We start from the raw sequence: 17,667 nt of genomic DNA on the forward strand, positions 1-17,667 counted from the left end.
CTCAGAAAATAGTCAAAGAAAGGCTTATAATTATCTCCAATTTGTAGCGTGAGTCAAAGAGAACCTTTTGTTGCTGCTTGGTCAAATAGTTATGGAACAGAGTTTACAGAGTGAAAACGTTACTTAAGAAGCTCCCAATCTCTTCTGTTCTAAATTCAAAGAACATAGAACGAAACGAAATGCAAGTTAGCAAATGTTTAACCTTTGCCACAACATGTCATCGCAATCCTCGCTTCCTTCCTCGGCTGACAGCTCGCGACTTCGACGTGGTTCTCACACACACTTCTGTTTTACCATAAGAGGGTAACCTAGATTCGTAAGCACACAGGACACGCAATGTTTGATAACCGAGGAAAGACTTCAATTCAAATGTTTTTGATCAGATAACGTGATATTTTCAATGAATTAATGCCACAAAGACAATGAAATCTAATGAATAACGTCATTAAAAGTTTGACCATACAAATAAGTGGCTATACGGCATCAACTCATGTAAAGCCGTCGAGTCCAGACTACAGATATCTCAAATGTTAAGTAAAAATATGACCATGAAATTCACCTATTACGTTACAACTGCTTCTGACACCTACAGATCGCCTATACACACTGACGGAAAAAAAATTGTACACATGGAAAGACTACGTCGCTTTTGATCCCATGACGGCATATGCTACTTGGGGCTAAGTAGACGTACTGATAATGGTTTCAACGTCGTCCCTCAACAGATAGCGTAGTGGCATAGGTTATCACAGCGCCATCTGTGTCTACCCTTCAATATGAAATGCTTACAGCCACAAGACTCACTGTGGTGCAAACGTGTGAAGCACGCAGCCAACCATGCCATGGAGACAGACAACTGAGCGTGTTTGAAAGGGGTCAAATTGTGGCCTTCCGAGTGACGTGGTGGTTCTTTCGGAGAACTAAATCACTGATTGGACTTGCTGCGTCAGCTATGCAATGATGCTGATGTCAGTGATCACGTGAACCTTCTCATTCTCACACCTGCAGGCGAGGTTCTGGACGTCCACGCAGCAAAGACGGCAGCAGTGGCACGTCGTACAGCTACCACTGCACAGATAAGAGGGCTTGTGAGCCCCGACATGTCAACAAGAACTGTTGCGAACCGATTATTAGCAGTGGGACTTCGAGCACGCACGCCTCTAGCCAGTCTTCCACGACGAGACGACACGTGACTCGTGCGACTCGTCAACCAACAATTCTTACCGAACAACGTGAACAGCTCGAGCAGGCGTGGCATAACGTATCCCAGGACAGTATTCGCCATCTGTACGATCAACTGGGTCGCCAGAGTCAGTGTCTACATTACCGCTCGTGGAGGCTACACCACGTACTAATATGAGTGTTTCAGCATGAGTGAGTTACCTGTTACCTCAGAACCGCTTGTGCTGTCGATCTGTGAATGTAATCGTTTCATGTACTCCATACTCACTGTTGCAACAATAAATCTTGAGTGAATCGGAAACTTCTAAAAGGGTGTGCTAATTTTTTTTCGACAGTGTAAAATAATATGCAATAAGACTAATCAAGATGCCTAAAACCCTTCTAGCAACACACAGATTATACGTTTGCATTTGCTTGAACAGCTTCATTTCAGCAGTGGCATCATCACAGTTGGCGTTCATTTACGACGACGTGCTGAATAATGATGCCTCAGAATTTTTTTATGTGTAAGCTCTTTAGTCTTTTTAAGTAAAACAAAGATTCTTAACATTCCACACGTCTTTATTCTTTATATATATATATACAACGCCACGCTACACGCTTGAATTCGAAACTCTATAGCGGCATCTGCCGCTATAGAGTACCGAATTCAAGCGTGTAACATGGCGGTGTGTAACCCAAGTATTTCGCTGCGTGAGAAAAGCGTGCTGCAATCGATTTTCAAACTGGAAGAGTTTGTCCACGCATCGAGCATCCTTTCCTTCAGCAGGACAATGCCGGACCACACACGAGCGCTGCGACTCTCCAACAATCCGACGCCTTGGGTTCAGTTACCGATCATCTTCCATACAGACCTGACAACTTAAAGAACAGCTTCGAAGAATTCACTTTGATAGCGACGAAGCAGTGCAAGTAGAGATGAGGTTGTTGCTCCGTCAACCAAGTCAAAATATACTACAGTGACGGAATTAACAATCTGGACTGCCGCTAGTAGAAATGTGTTCGTCGCTGAGTAACTATGTTGAAAAATAAATATGTAGACATGAAGAATAAACGTGTAGAACGTTAATAATGTTTGTCTCATTTCAAAAGCTTCAAGAGTTTTCACATAAATTCGGAGGCATTACTTTTCAGCATGCTCTCGTACTTCCTCTGAAAATATGACTAAAATTAATTTGTTTTGCGTATTTGGAACAAGTGGGCACTGGGATTACATCGTGTTTACGTCTGTCTATCTAATCTCCAAATAACATTTGTTTTTTCTGGGGCTGCCCACCTATTTTAGACACGGATGTGTGCGCCACCTGAAACTCATGTATGCTCAATATTACTTCTATCGAAAAATTTGTGCTAAAATTATGACATCGGAAAAGTATATTTTGGGGTCAGAAACGATAGCATATACAGGGTGTTTATAAATGAATATCGGGGTTTTAACGCTTTCTAATATTCATTATATTAAACTTATAGTTATAAATGATACGTCAAATGAAAGAGCAACTCAAACAGTTTTACCAAGAACCTTATAAATGTTCAATTTGAGCACCATTTGTCACACTTCACACATCAAGTCTATAGCCGAGTTCTTCCCAAACGTTGATAAGTGTGGCTTCGGTAATTGTACCAATAGCTGCTTCAATCCGGTTTCTTAATTCGGGGAGGTCTTCTGGTAGTGGAGGCACGTACACACGATCCTTGATGAAGCCCCAAAGGAAAAAAAATCGCATGGCGTCAAGTCGGGTGAACGTGGAGGCCATCCAAAGCAAGCCCTGTCATTGGGCCCCTTGCGGCCTAGCCAGCGCTTGGATACAGTGAATTTCAACCAATCACTATGCCAGTGAGGTGGCGCACCATCTTGCTGGAAAATGAAGTTCTCTGGCTCATCTTCCAATTAAGGGAAGAGCCATTCCTCTAGTGCATCAAGGTAAGAAGTGCCAGTTACAGTAGGTTCACCAAAAAATAAAGGCCCATATACTTTCCGCAGGGATTCGGCACAAAAAAAGTCACTTTAGGGGAATCTCGTCGCATTTGTACCACCTCGTGAAGATTTTCTGAGCCCCAGATGCGCACACTGCGAGTATTAACATGTCCACTAAGGTGAAAGGTCGATTCATCACTGAAGGCATGATCCAGAAAATCTTCATCGTCTTCGATTCCTAGTTAGTCTGTCAGTAGTTGTTAATACGAAAGTCCACTCTCGTGTGTAGTCCCCCTCCCTCCTTTAACTAGCTGGGTAGGTCTGTTCAATCAACCTTGGAGTTGAACACACTTTTACTACGCGGGGTTCGAAGCCGGCTGCTGAGGATGAAGACGAGGTCCAGATTGAGGATGCGGATGCGGGTCACGGAGTGGCGCCCCGCCAGCCCAGGCGCCGTGGGAACGCCGCGCCCGACGCCTGGACCACGCCGCGAGACACGCCGCATTCGCTGTCTCACCGTCGCCGGTGCAGCCTCCCAAAACGAAGATATCATTCTCGCCGTCGTGTCTTCACACTACACCGCTCCAAGTTGAATCTGCACTCGTGTAAGCTACAAAATCATCGATTATGACCAAATCCCACAGATGCTTCAGCTCGCGAATAGTTTATTACACGTTTGCATCTATACTGTTAGTTTTGCAATATGAGAGAGGATCAGCGTTTTCTGAATATTCACATATATGCAGGGTAAAAAATAAACAAACAAAAATAAAGAAGTGTACGGTCGGGGCAAGGTAGGGCTCTTGAATAAAGCGACTTAAAACGCCAGCCAGTGACGAGTTCGTGAAAATGTGAGAGTTTTAACTAAATTGTTTCAAATAATAGTTGTGATACAAAAGAGCGCAGTAATTGGTTAAATAAGCTCAAGGTTACTGTTTAAGCCGCACAGTGAGAACTATGTACACTTTAAATTGCCATGCACGGGGTGTTTCTTTAAATGCGATTGTTCTATAATGTCTATTGGTATTAAATCAATTCTTCAACACCGTAGCTAATTGATTTGCGTGTGTGACTGCTAGGCGGAGGACCCGAGTTCAATTCCCGATAGTGGCAACTATTTTTTCTTAGTGGAAGAACTGGAAATAATCCACTCCGCCTCATGATGCAGCTGAGGAGCTGACAACGTCCGGGACAGTGGGGAGCTGACTGCATGTCCCTCCATACCGCATCTGCATGACGTCACTGGCACACGATGACACGCCCGCCGGTTGTTACTGAGTGGTCAGTCGGGGTCGAGCAGGCGGAGCTGGTATTAAATCTTCTACGCTATAAGCAGCTGTAAGTAAGCATCCTGTATCGATACTTTCACTCTCCCAGGGAAACTTTTGTTAGCCTACTTCTCAACATTTTCCTCTTCTGGTTCTTATTTGCCTCGATCCCTCACAAATACCAGCACCGTCTTTTCCCTGACGTCAATGCTACTTCGCACGGAAACTCTTCACGAGGACAATAACACACTCTTTCAAAGATTGATTTTTCCCCAGTTATAATAAGGTCAACACGTCAGATGCAGTTGTTGATTTTTCCATATTTCTTTATTTACTCGTCGAACACTGCTCATATGGACAAACTGTCACGCACTTATGTACCGCCACTGTCGACGTCCGGCGGTGACGGGCCGCACACTGCACACGCCATCCCGCGCGCCCCTTGGCGGCGAGCCAGCCGCCAGCAGCGCACTCCAACAATGGCGCCGTAAATTTGCCGGCGTCCGCGCGCCCTGCCAGCACTCTGACAAATACATTGCGGATAAATCAGTATTAAGATTTCCACAACTTATCTGGGAATGTGCGCGCTCGCCATTTGTTTACGAAGCCACTGTCACGGGTCGACGATCTGCGACGCCGCAATACGTCTCTACCGACAAGCGCCGCTGCCTGTCCCCCAGCAAATTGTGGCTCGCCGGCACCCGCATACGACCGACACCGTAGAAAGGTCTGTCACTGCGGTAGGTGAAGTGACTCCCAGCTCTTGCTATCAGCCTCGCCTTCCACGCCAAAATAACGTCCGAGCTTACCATCAAGTCTTCCGGTACATTTGATTCAAGGGCTTTTTAATGACACTGCCTGTCCTCATTCAAACAAAAGTTTATGTTTGTATTTCCGTGGTACTTTATAGTTCTGTCGTATCCTTCAATTCAATTATTTGTAGTGAACTCAAGATGATAACTACGGAAAAAAGGCCAATGTAGAGCATTTGGAGACACACAAATTCTGAAATCCAAGCTACAAGCTATTGAGCTAGCAACAAGCACACAGCATTAACACCAGAGCATTTCTCATTTGATTATTGAAGTCTTCGCTTCTGGCCATTAATAAATCGTCCACAGCTACTTCTTCCTTCTTCCGTCATTTTCCGCATTTGCATGGCTGTAAATTCAGATCTTCATGAGCCTTTCTTTAGAGAATTCTAAAACGAGTTCATTTTAATAAGATTATGTGAAGTTAGTGAAGTTCTGCATTGTGTCTGTTCCTTCGCAAAGTACCGGTGTGTCCAGAAACATGAGAAGGTGAAATACGTTTCATATCTAGCAAAGGCCTCTGAAGGAAAACAATGTTGCGATACGCATGTGATACACAGGGACAAACTACTCTCTCTCCAAATTTCCCTGCCGTTCTCTCTATATTTCATACACCCAGCGCGTCGGTAGAAACGAATCACAGACTCGTACTTCTCTGCCATGCCGAGTGTATTTAATCAAAACTGTTCCGTCCAAGTAATCTCTTGTTTGAACTATAGATATAGACCTACAACGCAAACGTCCATCAAAAATACTTACATATGCACAGAAGAACTGACGTAATGGAAAATGACTGACAGATTATCATTATCTATAGTAGCTTCTATACAATCAAATTTGAACACAGTGGTTAGCGTTGCAAAAACGATTTATACAGCAGACCCCGATACTCTGATTTTCCTCGTGGCTTCAGAATTGCTTTCTCCAACAGCGACTCCCTCCAGAAGGAGAATTCTTTCGCCTTCTTCGAGAACCTATTTTCCTGCTAAACAGCCATTCTCCCTCGCGGCGATTCGTAATGGTGTGTTTAACTGCCTTGGACAACACGATTAGGTGGCGGGGCGGCGAGAGCCGGCGGGAGGGAAAAAACGCGTGGCGGGGGCACGCCTTGAAGAGTTAACTGAATCGATTTCCTAACGACGCCGGAATCAGATTAGTCGGCGATTCAATAAGGACGGCGGGAGGGTCGCGGCCAACTGGCGCAGCTCTCCAGGCTAGAGCCTGCTAGAAGGCGTTCTGCGGTGTGCCGGGCCAAAAGCAGGCCGCCTAACGACAGCTTTCAAAGGATTTCATAACGTTCCCTATTTTCTTACGAATCAGTACAACCCCGAAAGTGGCACCGTCGGTGCGATATGTTCTGAAGGGTTTTGACCGAAGACAAAGATTTTGGCTGCAGTGTGTGAACACGTAGTTGCACCACACGCTGACCAACACTGCACCTCTTTGTGCACACATCGAAGCCGCGCATTTGTTTCTTTAATCCCGTGCAACACAGCAAGCCCCCGAATTATACTTAACTTCTCTCTCCAGCTCCTTCAGCTATACGTTAATTTTGTGGTAATCTAGGACGTTCATCCATCTGGATTTATGACGGAAGAGATAGACAAGATCGGCGCGTTTCGTCACGGGATCATGCAGTCGGTGGAACAGCCTTGCGGAAACTGAGACTTAGTGGCATACGCTGCAAGAGAGACTTCTTGTACGCTGGAGAGGTTTACTGTAGAAATTCCGAAATTGTCATATTACTTCTTCTCACGTATGTCCCGCGAAATGACCAAGAGAAAAAAAAAAACTAGAGAGATCAGATATCATACAGAGGTTTGCCCACAACCGTTCTACCCACACACCATTCGCCAATGGAACAGGGAAAGGAGAAATGATACGAAGTATCAGAAGTAATCTCTGTCAACAATTCAAGAACGTAAAAGTGCTCAAAAGTTACTTGTTATCGTAAGAAAGGTGAACCGTCAATCGGAAAAGCAGTCAGCTTGTAACACATGATTCACCGCGTCAAGGGCTCGTCCTCTTGGTTTTCAGGGATGCAACAGGCAACAATCTGAGGATTTGTGCTTTTCCAACCCGTAAGTGATAGATTGGTCCATTATTAATCTGCGTCAAGTGGTTTGCGTTCAGAGCTCAGTAAAGCCCCTATTACACGATGCGCCTGAACAGTACACCTATGCACCAGCGCCCCAAGCGTGTGTATCTGTAACTACAAGCTGGTTAACGTAGACCTATTACACCATCCACGCGGAATATACCCGGTACACATGCGCAGTAGACGGTAATTACGTGCGAAATGCAGACAGAACCGTCTATCTCTTGCAAAGTCGTTCGTTCTACCGCGCGAAACACAAGGGGGACTGTGTGACATATTGGAACGTCATTCGTTCAAATTATTTATGTGAGCTCAAGGTTCCTGTGTTATAAGAAACTGTTATTCTCTTGTGTAGGTTACTCCTGTTCTCAATTGGATTCAACTGTTAGTTTTTTATTACATGGTTTTGCACATGGAGGACCCACTTCTTTCTGGAGGAATTGCTCTGGCAGTGACAGTAAATCTTCAGATTAGGGCAGAACGACCACGAAAACTAAAAGCCTTGTTGAATTTGACCCTGGCTGAAAAAAAGGTCGATGGGAGGGGATTATATTCACTGCTTATGAAAGAACTGAGGCTCGAAGAGCCGTAAGAATTTCGAAATTTCGTGAGGGAACTGAGGCTCGAAGATCTGTAAGAATTTCGAAATTTCGTGAGGATGGACATGGCCTGTTTCGAGAAGCTGCTGTCTATGACAGAAGATGGTAGTAACAAGTATGACACAGTCATGAGGGAGGCTGTTTCACATTCTCGAAAGTAAGAATTGAATCATATGATTATACTTTTTGTGATCATATCAGCCCAGATCACGAATGAAATACCGGCAAAAACCCTGTTATGTTGCAGGCTGGTTGTAACATTACGTTTCCTGGTGACTTTCTCCCCTATCACTGCCAGTTTCTCTTTTCTGCCATGCTGCAATAACGCAAGAGATGCAATCAAGTCAAACATGAACTTTCGTAAGTAAGACATTACGATACAAATCGAAAATCACCGTGTAACGTTATATGCATATTGACTCAGAAAGAAACGACTGCCGACGTACCTTATTATGATACAATACGATACTCGCTATATGTGTCTGCTAATTTTCGTAATTTCACCCGCTCTACCGCTAAATGGCTGTCGCGCTAGAACAGTATCGTCGTGTAATAACCACCTAAGACAGTTTAAGGGCCAGGGGCTTTAGCATCAGGACAGGTGCTTTCCAGCGTCTGATGGAGGTAAATGTCCAGAAAGCCCTGGCAGGAAGCAGCACTTACTAAAGGAGTGTTATTGGTGAAACCACGAAATGACCACTGGAGATACTCGCATCTGCTCTTAAAACTGATGGGCTGAAAAGCTTCATGTTTTAACACTGTTCGGGTCCGCTTAGACCTTGCAAATTCCAACAGTTTCCCGAGTGTAGGAAGCAAGGCGAATACATCTGAGATGGAAGTGATATTTAAAAGAGAGTCTAACATTTCTGAAATTGGGACTTGGTACTCCTCAGTGATCAACAAACTTATGTTTCTAATATGGAAACGCTACAAAAATTCTAAATTACATTCTGAAGGGCGGGCGTGTATTTCTGATCAGCCACGTTCCGAGTGTAGCCGCGTAGTGAGTGTGCAAGGGCTCGGAAGAACAGAGCCCTTATACGAGATCGTCGGGCTATCAGATGGACGGACGTGTAATTAATGAAAGAGAAGGTCATGACAATCACTAACTGAAGCTCATGAATTATATTCATTTTCCGTGGAAAGCGTGGTCTTCTTCTGTGAATCTTTACCTATTCACTTCGTAAATACAGTCAGGTAGTTGCAACGCAAAAATCGTAAGTTTTGTAGTACAGTCAAGTATAACCCTGTCTCGCAAATCTAAATGAGTGTGGCATCTCTAATTAATACTACGTACTTCGCAGGTATAGCAGTACATAAATTCATCCGTTTTCGCGAATAAACTTTACCTCGCTAATCTTAGTATTTCATGTGGCGATAAGGGAGCATGGATTTCGGTAGTGGGAACGCGTAAGCAGAATTTACAAAGGTTCCAACAATAAAGTTAGCATAATTTGAAGCCGTATTGGCTATTAATCGACCGTGATTGTTTCACAAACATGAAATGTTTTCAGAAATTTGTTGACAACTACATTATTTATTTGGCGACATGTTTCGAGATGATACCTCGTCATCAAGCTATATTGGCATTACAAAAACATTTAACACACGTTTATACAGATATTAAAAGCAGTCATATGAAGGAGCATCAATATCTGTATAAACACGTGTTAAATATTTTTGTAATGCCAACACTGCCTGATGATGAGGTACCACCTCGAAACATGGCGCTAAATAAATAATTTAGCTATTAACTAATTTTGTGACTGATAGCGGTGTTTGAAAACATTTTTCAAGCTAGAATACATAGTGCAACTAATATCGATTAATGAAAACCATCAAGCGAAAAATCAGTTATTATAAAAAACATCATAATTCGCTGCCACAACGGCTTAGTAACTACAAACAAAAATATTTAGAAACGTTTCATATATGATGTAGAGAATTATTATAATCCCCGAATAGGAAAAGGCTAATCTCTCTCAATTTTGGTAATATACGTACATTATAATTGCTGCCGGCCGAAGTGGCCGTGCGGTTAAAGGCGCTGCAGTCTGGAACCGCAAGACCGCTACGGTCGCAGGTTCGAATCCTGCCTCGGGCATGGATGTTTGTGATGTTCTTAGGTTAGTTAGGTTTAACTAGTTCTAAGTTCTAGGGGACTAATGACCTCAGCAGTTGAGTCCCATAGTGATCAGAGCCATTTGAACCATTTGAACCATTATAATTGCTGTAACATTATTCTATGACATTTTATTGTTTTTACTTCGTCATTATTTAATTCCATGCCACACAGTCAGATACCTCTTGATGCTTTATTTGCGACCATGTTTACCTTAAGTGTCAGTGCAACACACTAATTCAAGTTTTCCTCTCACACGTATCAGGCCCTCCTTGTGCATTCAGTTACTTGCTGGTCTCCATTTATTCAAAAACTATATTTTGCAGTATTTCGCAACAATTCTGTAAAACTGCTAATTATTGAATGAGATATACTTACATATGCAAGTAACATAAAGGGACAGCTGGCTCAGCAGATAAGGTACAGGTGCCCACTTACCTGAAACAAGAAAACAAGATTCAGATTAAGGTAGGCATTGCACAGAAGAAAAAACAGAACATTTAACACAGGAAAATTAAAGTTTTAAGCACATTATCATTACAGTATTGAAGCGAACAATTCATAACAGATACATCCAACTGGAGAAAAAATAAATTCCTACAAATTAAAACTCGTATGGTTGTGACGCTCAGATTTTCTTGGCGTGAATGATTAACGGCGTGCTTCCAGATATACAGGTGAGATTTTCCTTCCATTTGTGCAAAAAAACTGAAACAACAACTCGGCCCTAATCCCGGAAGCACATCATTAATCATATTGTTCTCTATGTTATGAATGTTGGTACCTGTCGACAATGGTCAGGTTACTGTTTTTGCTAGAAAAAATCGATAAGCAACTAAATATATAGATTCTAACTCGCTCACACAGGTACTGATCATTGAGGGAATATTGTTGGAAACATTTTCAGTTTCTGTTTCTCTACTAACTGAAACTTTCGATTGTTATCATCACTATCATATCCCATTCTGAGCTTAGAAACGTATCGCATGCTAAGCAGGTGACACGAAAAAAATATTTTTTCAGTTTTTTGAGCGGCATGATGATCTTACTTCCCAATTTGCAATTACTGGGATCTGACTGCTGAGTAACAGTATTTTACATCCAATTTTTGTTCTTTTCTTGCTTTTCAACAAAACCTGGGAAACGCAAACGTTAACAAAAAGAATTAGAAAAGGAAAGGAACAAAGCTGGTATCAACGGAGGACCCGCACTCAACTTTTTAAGAGCACTGAAATCTTTTCTAAGATCCTATACTCAAAGTAAAGAAAATAGTTCCATAAAGAGCTGCAACAGATCTCACTCAGCATCACTATCCTTAATTTACGCAAGAGTGCATCTCCTCGTACGAATTAAACGGTCCGTCAAAGGTTCGCGTAAACCGCAAGAAACTGAAACGTTAGACTGGAACAATACAACACGCGAGGGTTTCTTGTTCAAGATCATAGGCAAGTGTTTCGATATGGCAATACGACACTTGACAGCCATCATTTACAGTTGTAAAACCAAAATGACCTACGTTATAGAGCCAGAGTAGATACCACGGCGTCTGCACGTACATTCGCGGTTGGCTGACATGCTACTGTCGATGATGAACTCAAGCCCGTGGTCCGGTCCGCAAGAACCGCGTCTGCGGCGTACCCACTGCAAAACGGTATTTCCTGCCTCCTGTCCATGCAGTAATTATGTGGGCATCATAGTGTTCACTGAAATCACAGACAATAAAACTTCACGATTATTTTCAACTCATCCTACGAATGAGCTGGCAATAAGAGTCGCCGAAGCTAGTCGCACAATAAAGAACGTCACTCCCAGGCTGCTGTTATTAAATTCACAGTAATCTAACGGCTACCAAGACGGAGATCGATCGTATCCGTCACAAGTCGCCGCTCTATTCGTTACTGAGACATCCACAAAGGGCAGTATGCACTCTTTTTATTTCTGTAATTCCGCCCATGCGCAGAAACTAATAGCCACATCATCATAACACATTACTGCAGCCACATTCGCAATGGAAAAAAATGTTATTCCGAAACATCGTATACGCGTTTTTGATTTGTGGCGTAGGTTCTTATTGTGAGCAGAAGGTAGTTTTTTTGGTTGAAATGGCGCAAATGGCTCTGAGCACTATGGGACTTAACATCTGAGGTCATCAGTCCCCTAGAACTTAGAACTACGTAAACCTAAATAACCTAAAGACATCACACACATCCATGCCCGAAGCAGGATTCGAACCTGCAGTCGCGCGGTTCCGGACTGAAGTGCCTAGAACCGCTCGGCCACACCGGCCGCCAAGATTTATTATTATTATTATTATTATTATTATTATTATTTTATTTTTTATTTTTTTATGCTAGAGGTTGTGTAATGGTCATTTCTTACAGAACACGCCATTTCAAAGGATAACTGCCTCCTTTCAGAAGAACTGTGAATATTCATACCGTTCGTTCATCTACTGTGTGCTATGTAATTAATCTTTACCCCGTCGTTTCCAACGCAAAAACGTGCAGATAACTGCCTTTTCTCATGTGCTCAGAAATAAGACAGTTTTATATTTACTGATGCTTTAATGCAAGTGTAGCCTATCTCAGAACAAACCCAACATTGAGATTACAAAAAAACCGAATATTATCATCGCCTCATGGAATTTCACGAACAAAAAATAATCGCTTGACTTCACGATGAAACTGTATAAAGTCGCGGCGATAACGGCCGACAACGATGCTAAAAAGATGAAATGTAGGAAGCCACGTCATTAGTTAGAAGGTAATGGGAACTCACGTCAAGCCTGCCGCCAGACAGGCGTAGTCGGAGACAACGCCTCTGGCTCCTCTTATTTCCCCGGTAGGCCGCCTGTTCCTACTTTTATCGATTCGGCACTGCAGCAAGAGTCGGTCTGTGGGGTAGGAGGCAGGGCAGTCGCTCTCTCCAGATTAGGCTTAGCGCGGTCCAACGGCGGGGCGTCATAAAAGTTGCAAGGCCGGCGAAGTGACTTCTCGCGCGCCATTAGCGCGGTATCGGCAGCAGCCGATGTATCAGTAATGATCTGTGGCGCCTCCGGCGTTCTTACCTCTTCTGGTGAGAGTGGCGCAGTACTGCAGCGTAAATAACTGACACGCTGCTTTTAAGGGAGACGACCGTCTCCCAACCAAGTCAGTCGAAACTTCCCTACGCACGCGGACAGACGCATAACACAAATCGTACATATCTCTTCACTTATCGCAGAGGATTTCCCGCCAATGTTCAATTCACACAAATAACACGTTGTTAAAAAAATGGAACAACTCATTTTAAAGCCATCACTGCGGCTATCTTCCAATTTCCTGTAGGGCAAAGACGCATAAAAATGTACAATTTCTGAACTGCGTGTGGGGTATTAACAAACAAGAATAGCACGACTCTCTTTACATCGAGGATTTTCCAGTTATGACTGGTTGTCACAACAGTGCTTCCAGTTATATTTTTTTATTACATATAACTACATAATTCGTAACTACAATTTCAATACGCAACAGTAGTTTATTCCATAAGCCAATTAATTACCACAAAAATGAGAGAAGAGGCTATCAACAGCACTGAACTTACAGAATGTATGCAGGACCAGAAGTCGACAGTGGCCTGAGGCTCACGGCTTGAAGTAGATGATTCGTCAACATTTCACATTGCGGTGAGCTTCGGCAGTTTATTTATTTATTTTTTTACTATCAGTCTTCTGACTGGTATGATGCAGCAACCACGAATTATTCCCCTGCGTCAAGCTCTTCATCTCAGCGTAGCATTTGTACCCGACAACCCCAACATGTTGACAAAGTTTTCATTTTGTAAGCGTTCTGTGTATTCGATCCCCAGTTCACCTCGCCAATGGTCACATCAGTGGACAACGTTGAAATTCTGTCTCTCACTTTCAACAGCTCCGTCGAACACAGTCCTTTGCGATTAGTTCACTTTGTCTTAAAACTAACAATAGCAGCATTGACGGGTAAGGTTGCCAAGCATGTCTTTTCGGCACAGATGAAAACGTAGCACATTCGTACACAGGATATTTACTGGTGCTGTACTAACACACAGTACGGCGCTAGTGCTTGGGAGATGGTGAAGTGGCGCACCCAGCCGGCAGGGACAGTTTGCCCTTGAACCGCGTTACGCAGGCGGCAGCGGACGGATCTCTGGCGTACACAGTTAGCACTCCTAATACGGCAGCACGGACGGGCCGCGGAGGTTGCGATAAGGTGCGCCGGGCCAGACCGCGCCACGCGCTGCTAATTGATTTCGTGCCATATCCGCCGGCGCGTCACGCAGCTCCTCCCGGCCGGCACCTCTCTTGATAAGAGGCGCCGCCAGAGAATGCGCCAGCTCGAATCTGACGGTTCTACGTCTGTTTACTTCACTTCTCTTCCATCTTCCAAGTTAACACACACACACACACACACACACACACACAGCACATACCCAGCTTCACAAGAATAGGTTCGAATGATTTCTTGTAAGCCGGAACTCGCCCAGTTCTATATGGGGTGGCATATGCAGAACAATGGCAACTTCTCTCAAAGTGAACCAACAGATTTTTGCACCCTAATCTCCCGAATACGTCTCCAATGTCTAGATTAATATTCTGTTATGGTGGTGGTTACATTTAAAATCTAAATATCTGTCTTTCTCAGCCTCTGTTAATCGTTATATAGTACTTCACGAAGTTTATATACAAAATGAAGCAGAAAAAAACGGAATACAGACGTCTAAAAATGAGACTGACACGAAGTACAAAATGGCAAAGCAGCAATGGTTAGAGGTAAATACAAGGAAATAGGAGCATGCTTTTCGTTCCATGACCATGGAGACTTCTCCTTAATTTGGTCCCACGGAACAATAAATAAATAAATCAAGAGCTCGAGTGGTACTCCTATACTGCGGAAATAAGGAAAAGCTGCAACGTGGAATTAGAAGGGCTGTACGAGTGAACCAAACTTGAAAACAATACTATAGAAAGAGAATAAGAATTAAATGAAGATGACTTAGGGAATATGATACTGTTATGAATATTACGGAGCTATCAGTTTAATGAGTCATGGTTGCAAAATACTGAACCGAATTATTTACAGAAAAACAGAAAAACTGGTAGAAGTCGACCTCGGGGAAGATCAGTTTGGGTTCCACAGAAACACAGGAACACCCTACTACGTACCGTATAAATTCTGTTGAAGAACCTACGTATACAGTATTTGTAGATTAAGAAAAATCTTTTGGCAATGTTAACTGGACTACACTACACTCTTTGAAATTCTGAAGGAATGAGGGATAAATTACAGAGAACGAAAGAGTATTTACAACTTGTACAAAAACCATACTGTCGTTATAGGAGTCGAAGGATCTGGAACGGAAGATATGGCTGAGAAGAGAATGAGACAGGGTTTACCCTCTATCCCCGATTGTGCGTTAAGAAATAACGAATGAGACCGAGACAAATTTGGAGAAGATACAGAAACTTTGAGGTTTGGGATGACATTGTAATTCTGTCAAGCACAGCATAATGGCTTGGAAGAACAGCTAAATGGAAAGGTGAGTGTCTCGACCACAGGCTATAAAGATCAATATAAAGAGCAAAAGTAAGATGCCGAATCAAGTCAGGAAATACTGAGGGAATTACATTACGAAACGAGACACCTTAGTAGATGAGATTTACTATTTGGGCAGTAAAATAACATGATGGCCGAAGAAAAGCATTTCTGAAGAAGCGAAATTTGTTCACATAGAATATAGATTGAAGTCTTTGCTGAAGGTATTTGTCTGGAGTGTAGTCTTGTAGGGAAGTGAAAATCATACGATAAGCAATTTAGACAAGACAACAGAAGCCTTTAAAATCTGGTATTATACAAGACTGCTTAAGACTAGATGGGTAGAAGAAGTACTGAATCGAAAAGTTGAAAAAAGAAATTAATGGGGCAACTTGACTAAAAGAATGGGTCGGTTCACAGGACACACGCTGAGGCATGGAGGCATGAATGAATCGTCAGTTTGGTAATGGAGGGAACGTGGTGCACAAAAATTGAAGGGATGCCAAGGAATGACTGCAGCAGGCAGCTTCAAATGGATGTAGGTTGCAGTAATTATTCGCAGATGAAGAGGCTGGCAGGCGATAGAGTAACGTGGAGAGCTGCCTCAGACCAACCTTCGGAATGAAGATTACAACTACAACTTGTGCACAGAAGAACATCTTATGAACACTATAGCGGCTGCACTTCAGGGCAGCTAAGCTTACGACGTGCGAAGGAGTAAATGCCTGAAGGAACATTAGGGTTTAATACTAAGTGGACGACGAGATTATTAGAGGACGGAGCGTAAGCTGTAAAGATGCAGAAACTAGTATTTGCTTTAATCGTAGGAAACCACGGAAGGGTTACATCACAAGCGAGGTTATCGGTCCCATCGGATTAGGGAAAGATTGGGAAGGAAGTCGGCCGTGCCCTTTCACAGGAACCATCCAGGGTATTTGTCTGTAGCGATTTAGGAAAATCACGGAAAACCTAAATCAGGATGGCCGGACGCGGATTTCATCCGTCGTCCTCCCAAATGTTAAGTCCAGTCTGCTAACCACTACGCCACCTCGCTCGGTTGAGAGAGAGGGAGAGAGAAGGGGAGAGAGAGAGGGGGGGAGAGGAGGGAGTGTAGTCTCCACTCTCCTCAACACGAATCAGTACTGCTTACACTATCTACGAACAACTAGCGCCAGAATTCCAGCAGTATCAGAGCAAGTCTCGTAAGAGGGGGCTAGTGTCGCAAGTATCGTGAGACGGAACTAACGTCACGGTCCGCGCGACTCCCCCCGTCGGAGGTTCAAGTCCTCCCCTGGGCGCACGGGTGTGGTGTGTGTGTGTGTGTGTGTGTGTGTGTGTTGTCCTCAGCGTAAGTTAGATGAAGTAGTGTGTAAGCTTAGGGACCGATGCCCTCAGCAGTTTGGTCCCATAACAACTTACCATAAATTTTCAAATTCCAAATAATCCCTGTTGTTTGTTTTCAAACGTTTATGGGGGCAGATGTGCTGAATACAGCACAAGAATATTTCTTTAATTACACTTTTGTCCTGCGTTATACCTTTCGTGCAAGAGGAAGCCTGCTGGACAAGCTAAGGGTTGGCGATGAATTGGTACAGAATACTGTGGTATACCTAAATGACCCGCCAGGGTAACCGAGAGCATTAACGCGCTGCTTCCTGCACTCCGGTAGACGCGCCGGGCCCGAATCATATCGAATCCGCCCGGCAGACTAACGAGGACCGGTGTGCCGGTCAGCCTGGATGTGGTTTTTAGGTGGTTTTCTATATCCCACTAGGTGAATACCAGGCTGGTCCCCAGTTACACGACTCTCAGACATTTGAAACACGTTCGCATTATTCCATTGCTTACACAAGACGCAGACAGCTGGAGTACACTGATTCCGTCCTGGGGGGTACGGAGTGGCGACAGCAAGGGCATCTGGCCACCCCTTAAAATTAGCATGCCACGTCCGTTTAACCGTAACAGCAGACCCCGTCAATCGGGATTAATGCTTGGAAAGAGAGAGACTGTAGTACACCTAAATAATGGAAGTAGGCCTTATAAATGCTTAAAATATTTTCAGCTTCCAAAAGACAGGTCAGTTTAACAACGATCATATTATTTTCAATGTACTAGCAGT

The 17,667-nt window shown here is 43.5% G+C and overlaps 1 protein-coding gene across 1 annotated transcript in view; it reads right to left on the reverse strand.

Annotated features, from left to right (window-relative positions):
• Positions 1-10,396: 10,396 nt before the first annotated feature.
• The window catches only part of LOC124777945 (protein pangolin, isoforms A/H/I/S-like), a 567,871-nt gene continuing 560,600 nt past the window's right edge, over positions 10,397-17,667 (reverse strand). Inside the window, exon 4 of the mRNA XM_047253496.1 lies at positions 10,397-10,437. Coding sequence (XP_047109452.1) covers positions 10,408-10,437 — 30 coding nt within the window. The 3' untranslated portion in view covers positions 10,397-10,407. The remainder of the gene's footprint in view (positions 10,438-17,667) is intronic.

The sequence above is a fragment of the Schistocerca piceifrons genome, chromosome 2 (assembly GCF_021461385.2).
Source record: "Schistocerca piceifrons isolate TAMUIC-IGC-003096 chromosome 2, iqSchPice1.1, whole genome shotgun sequence".
Lineage (NCBI taxonomy): Eukaryota > Metazoa > Arthropoda > Insecta > Orthoptera > Acrididae > Schistocerca > Schistocerca piceifrons.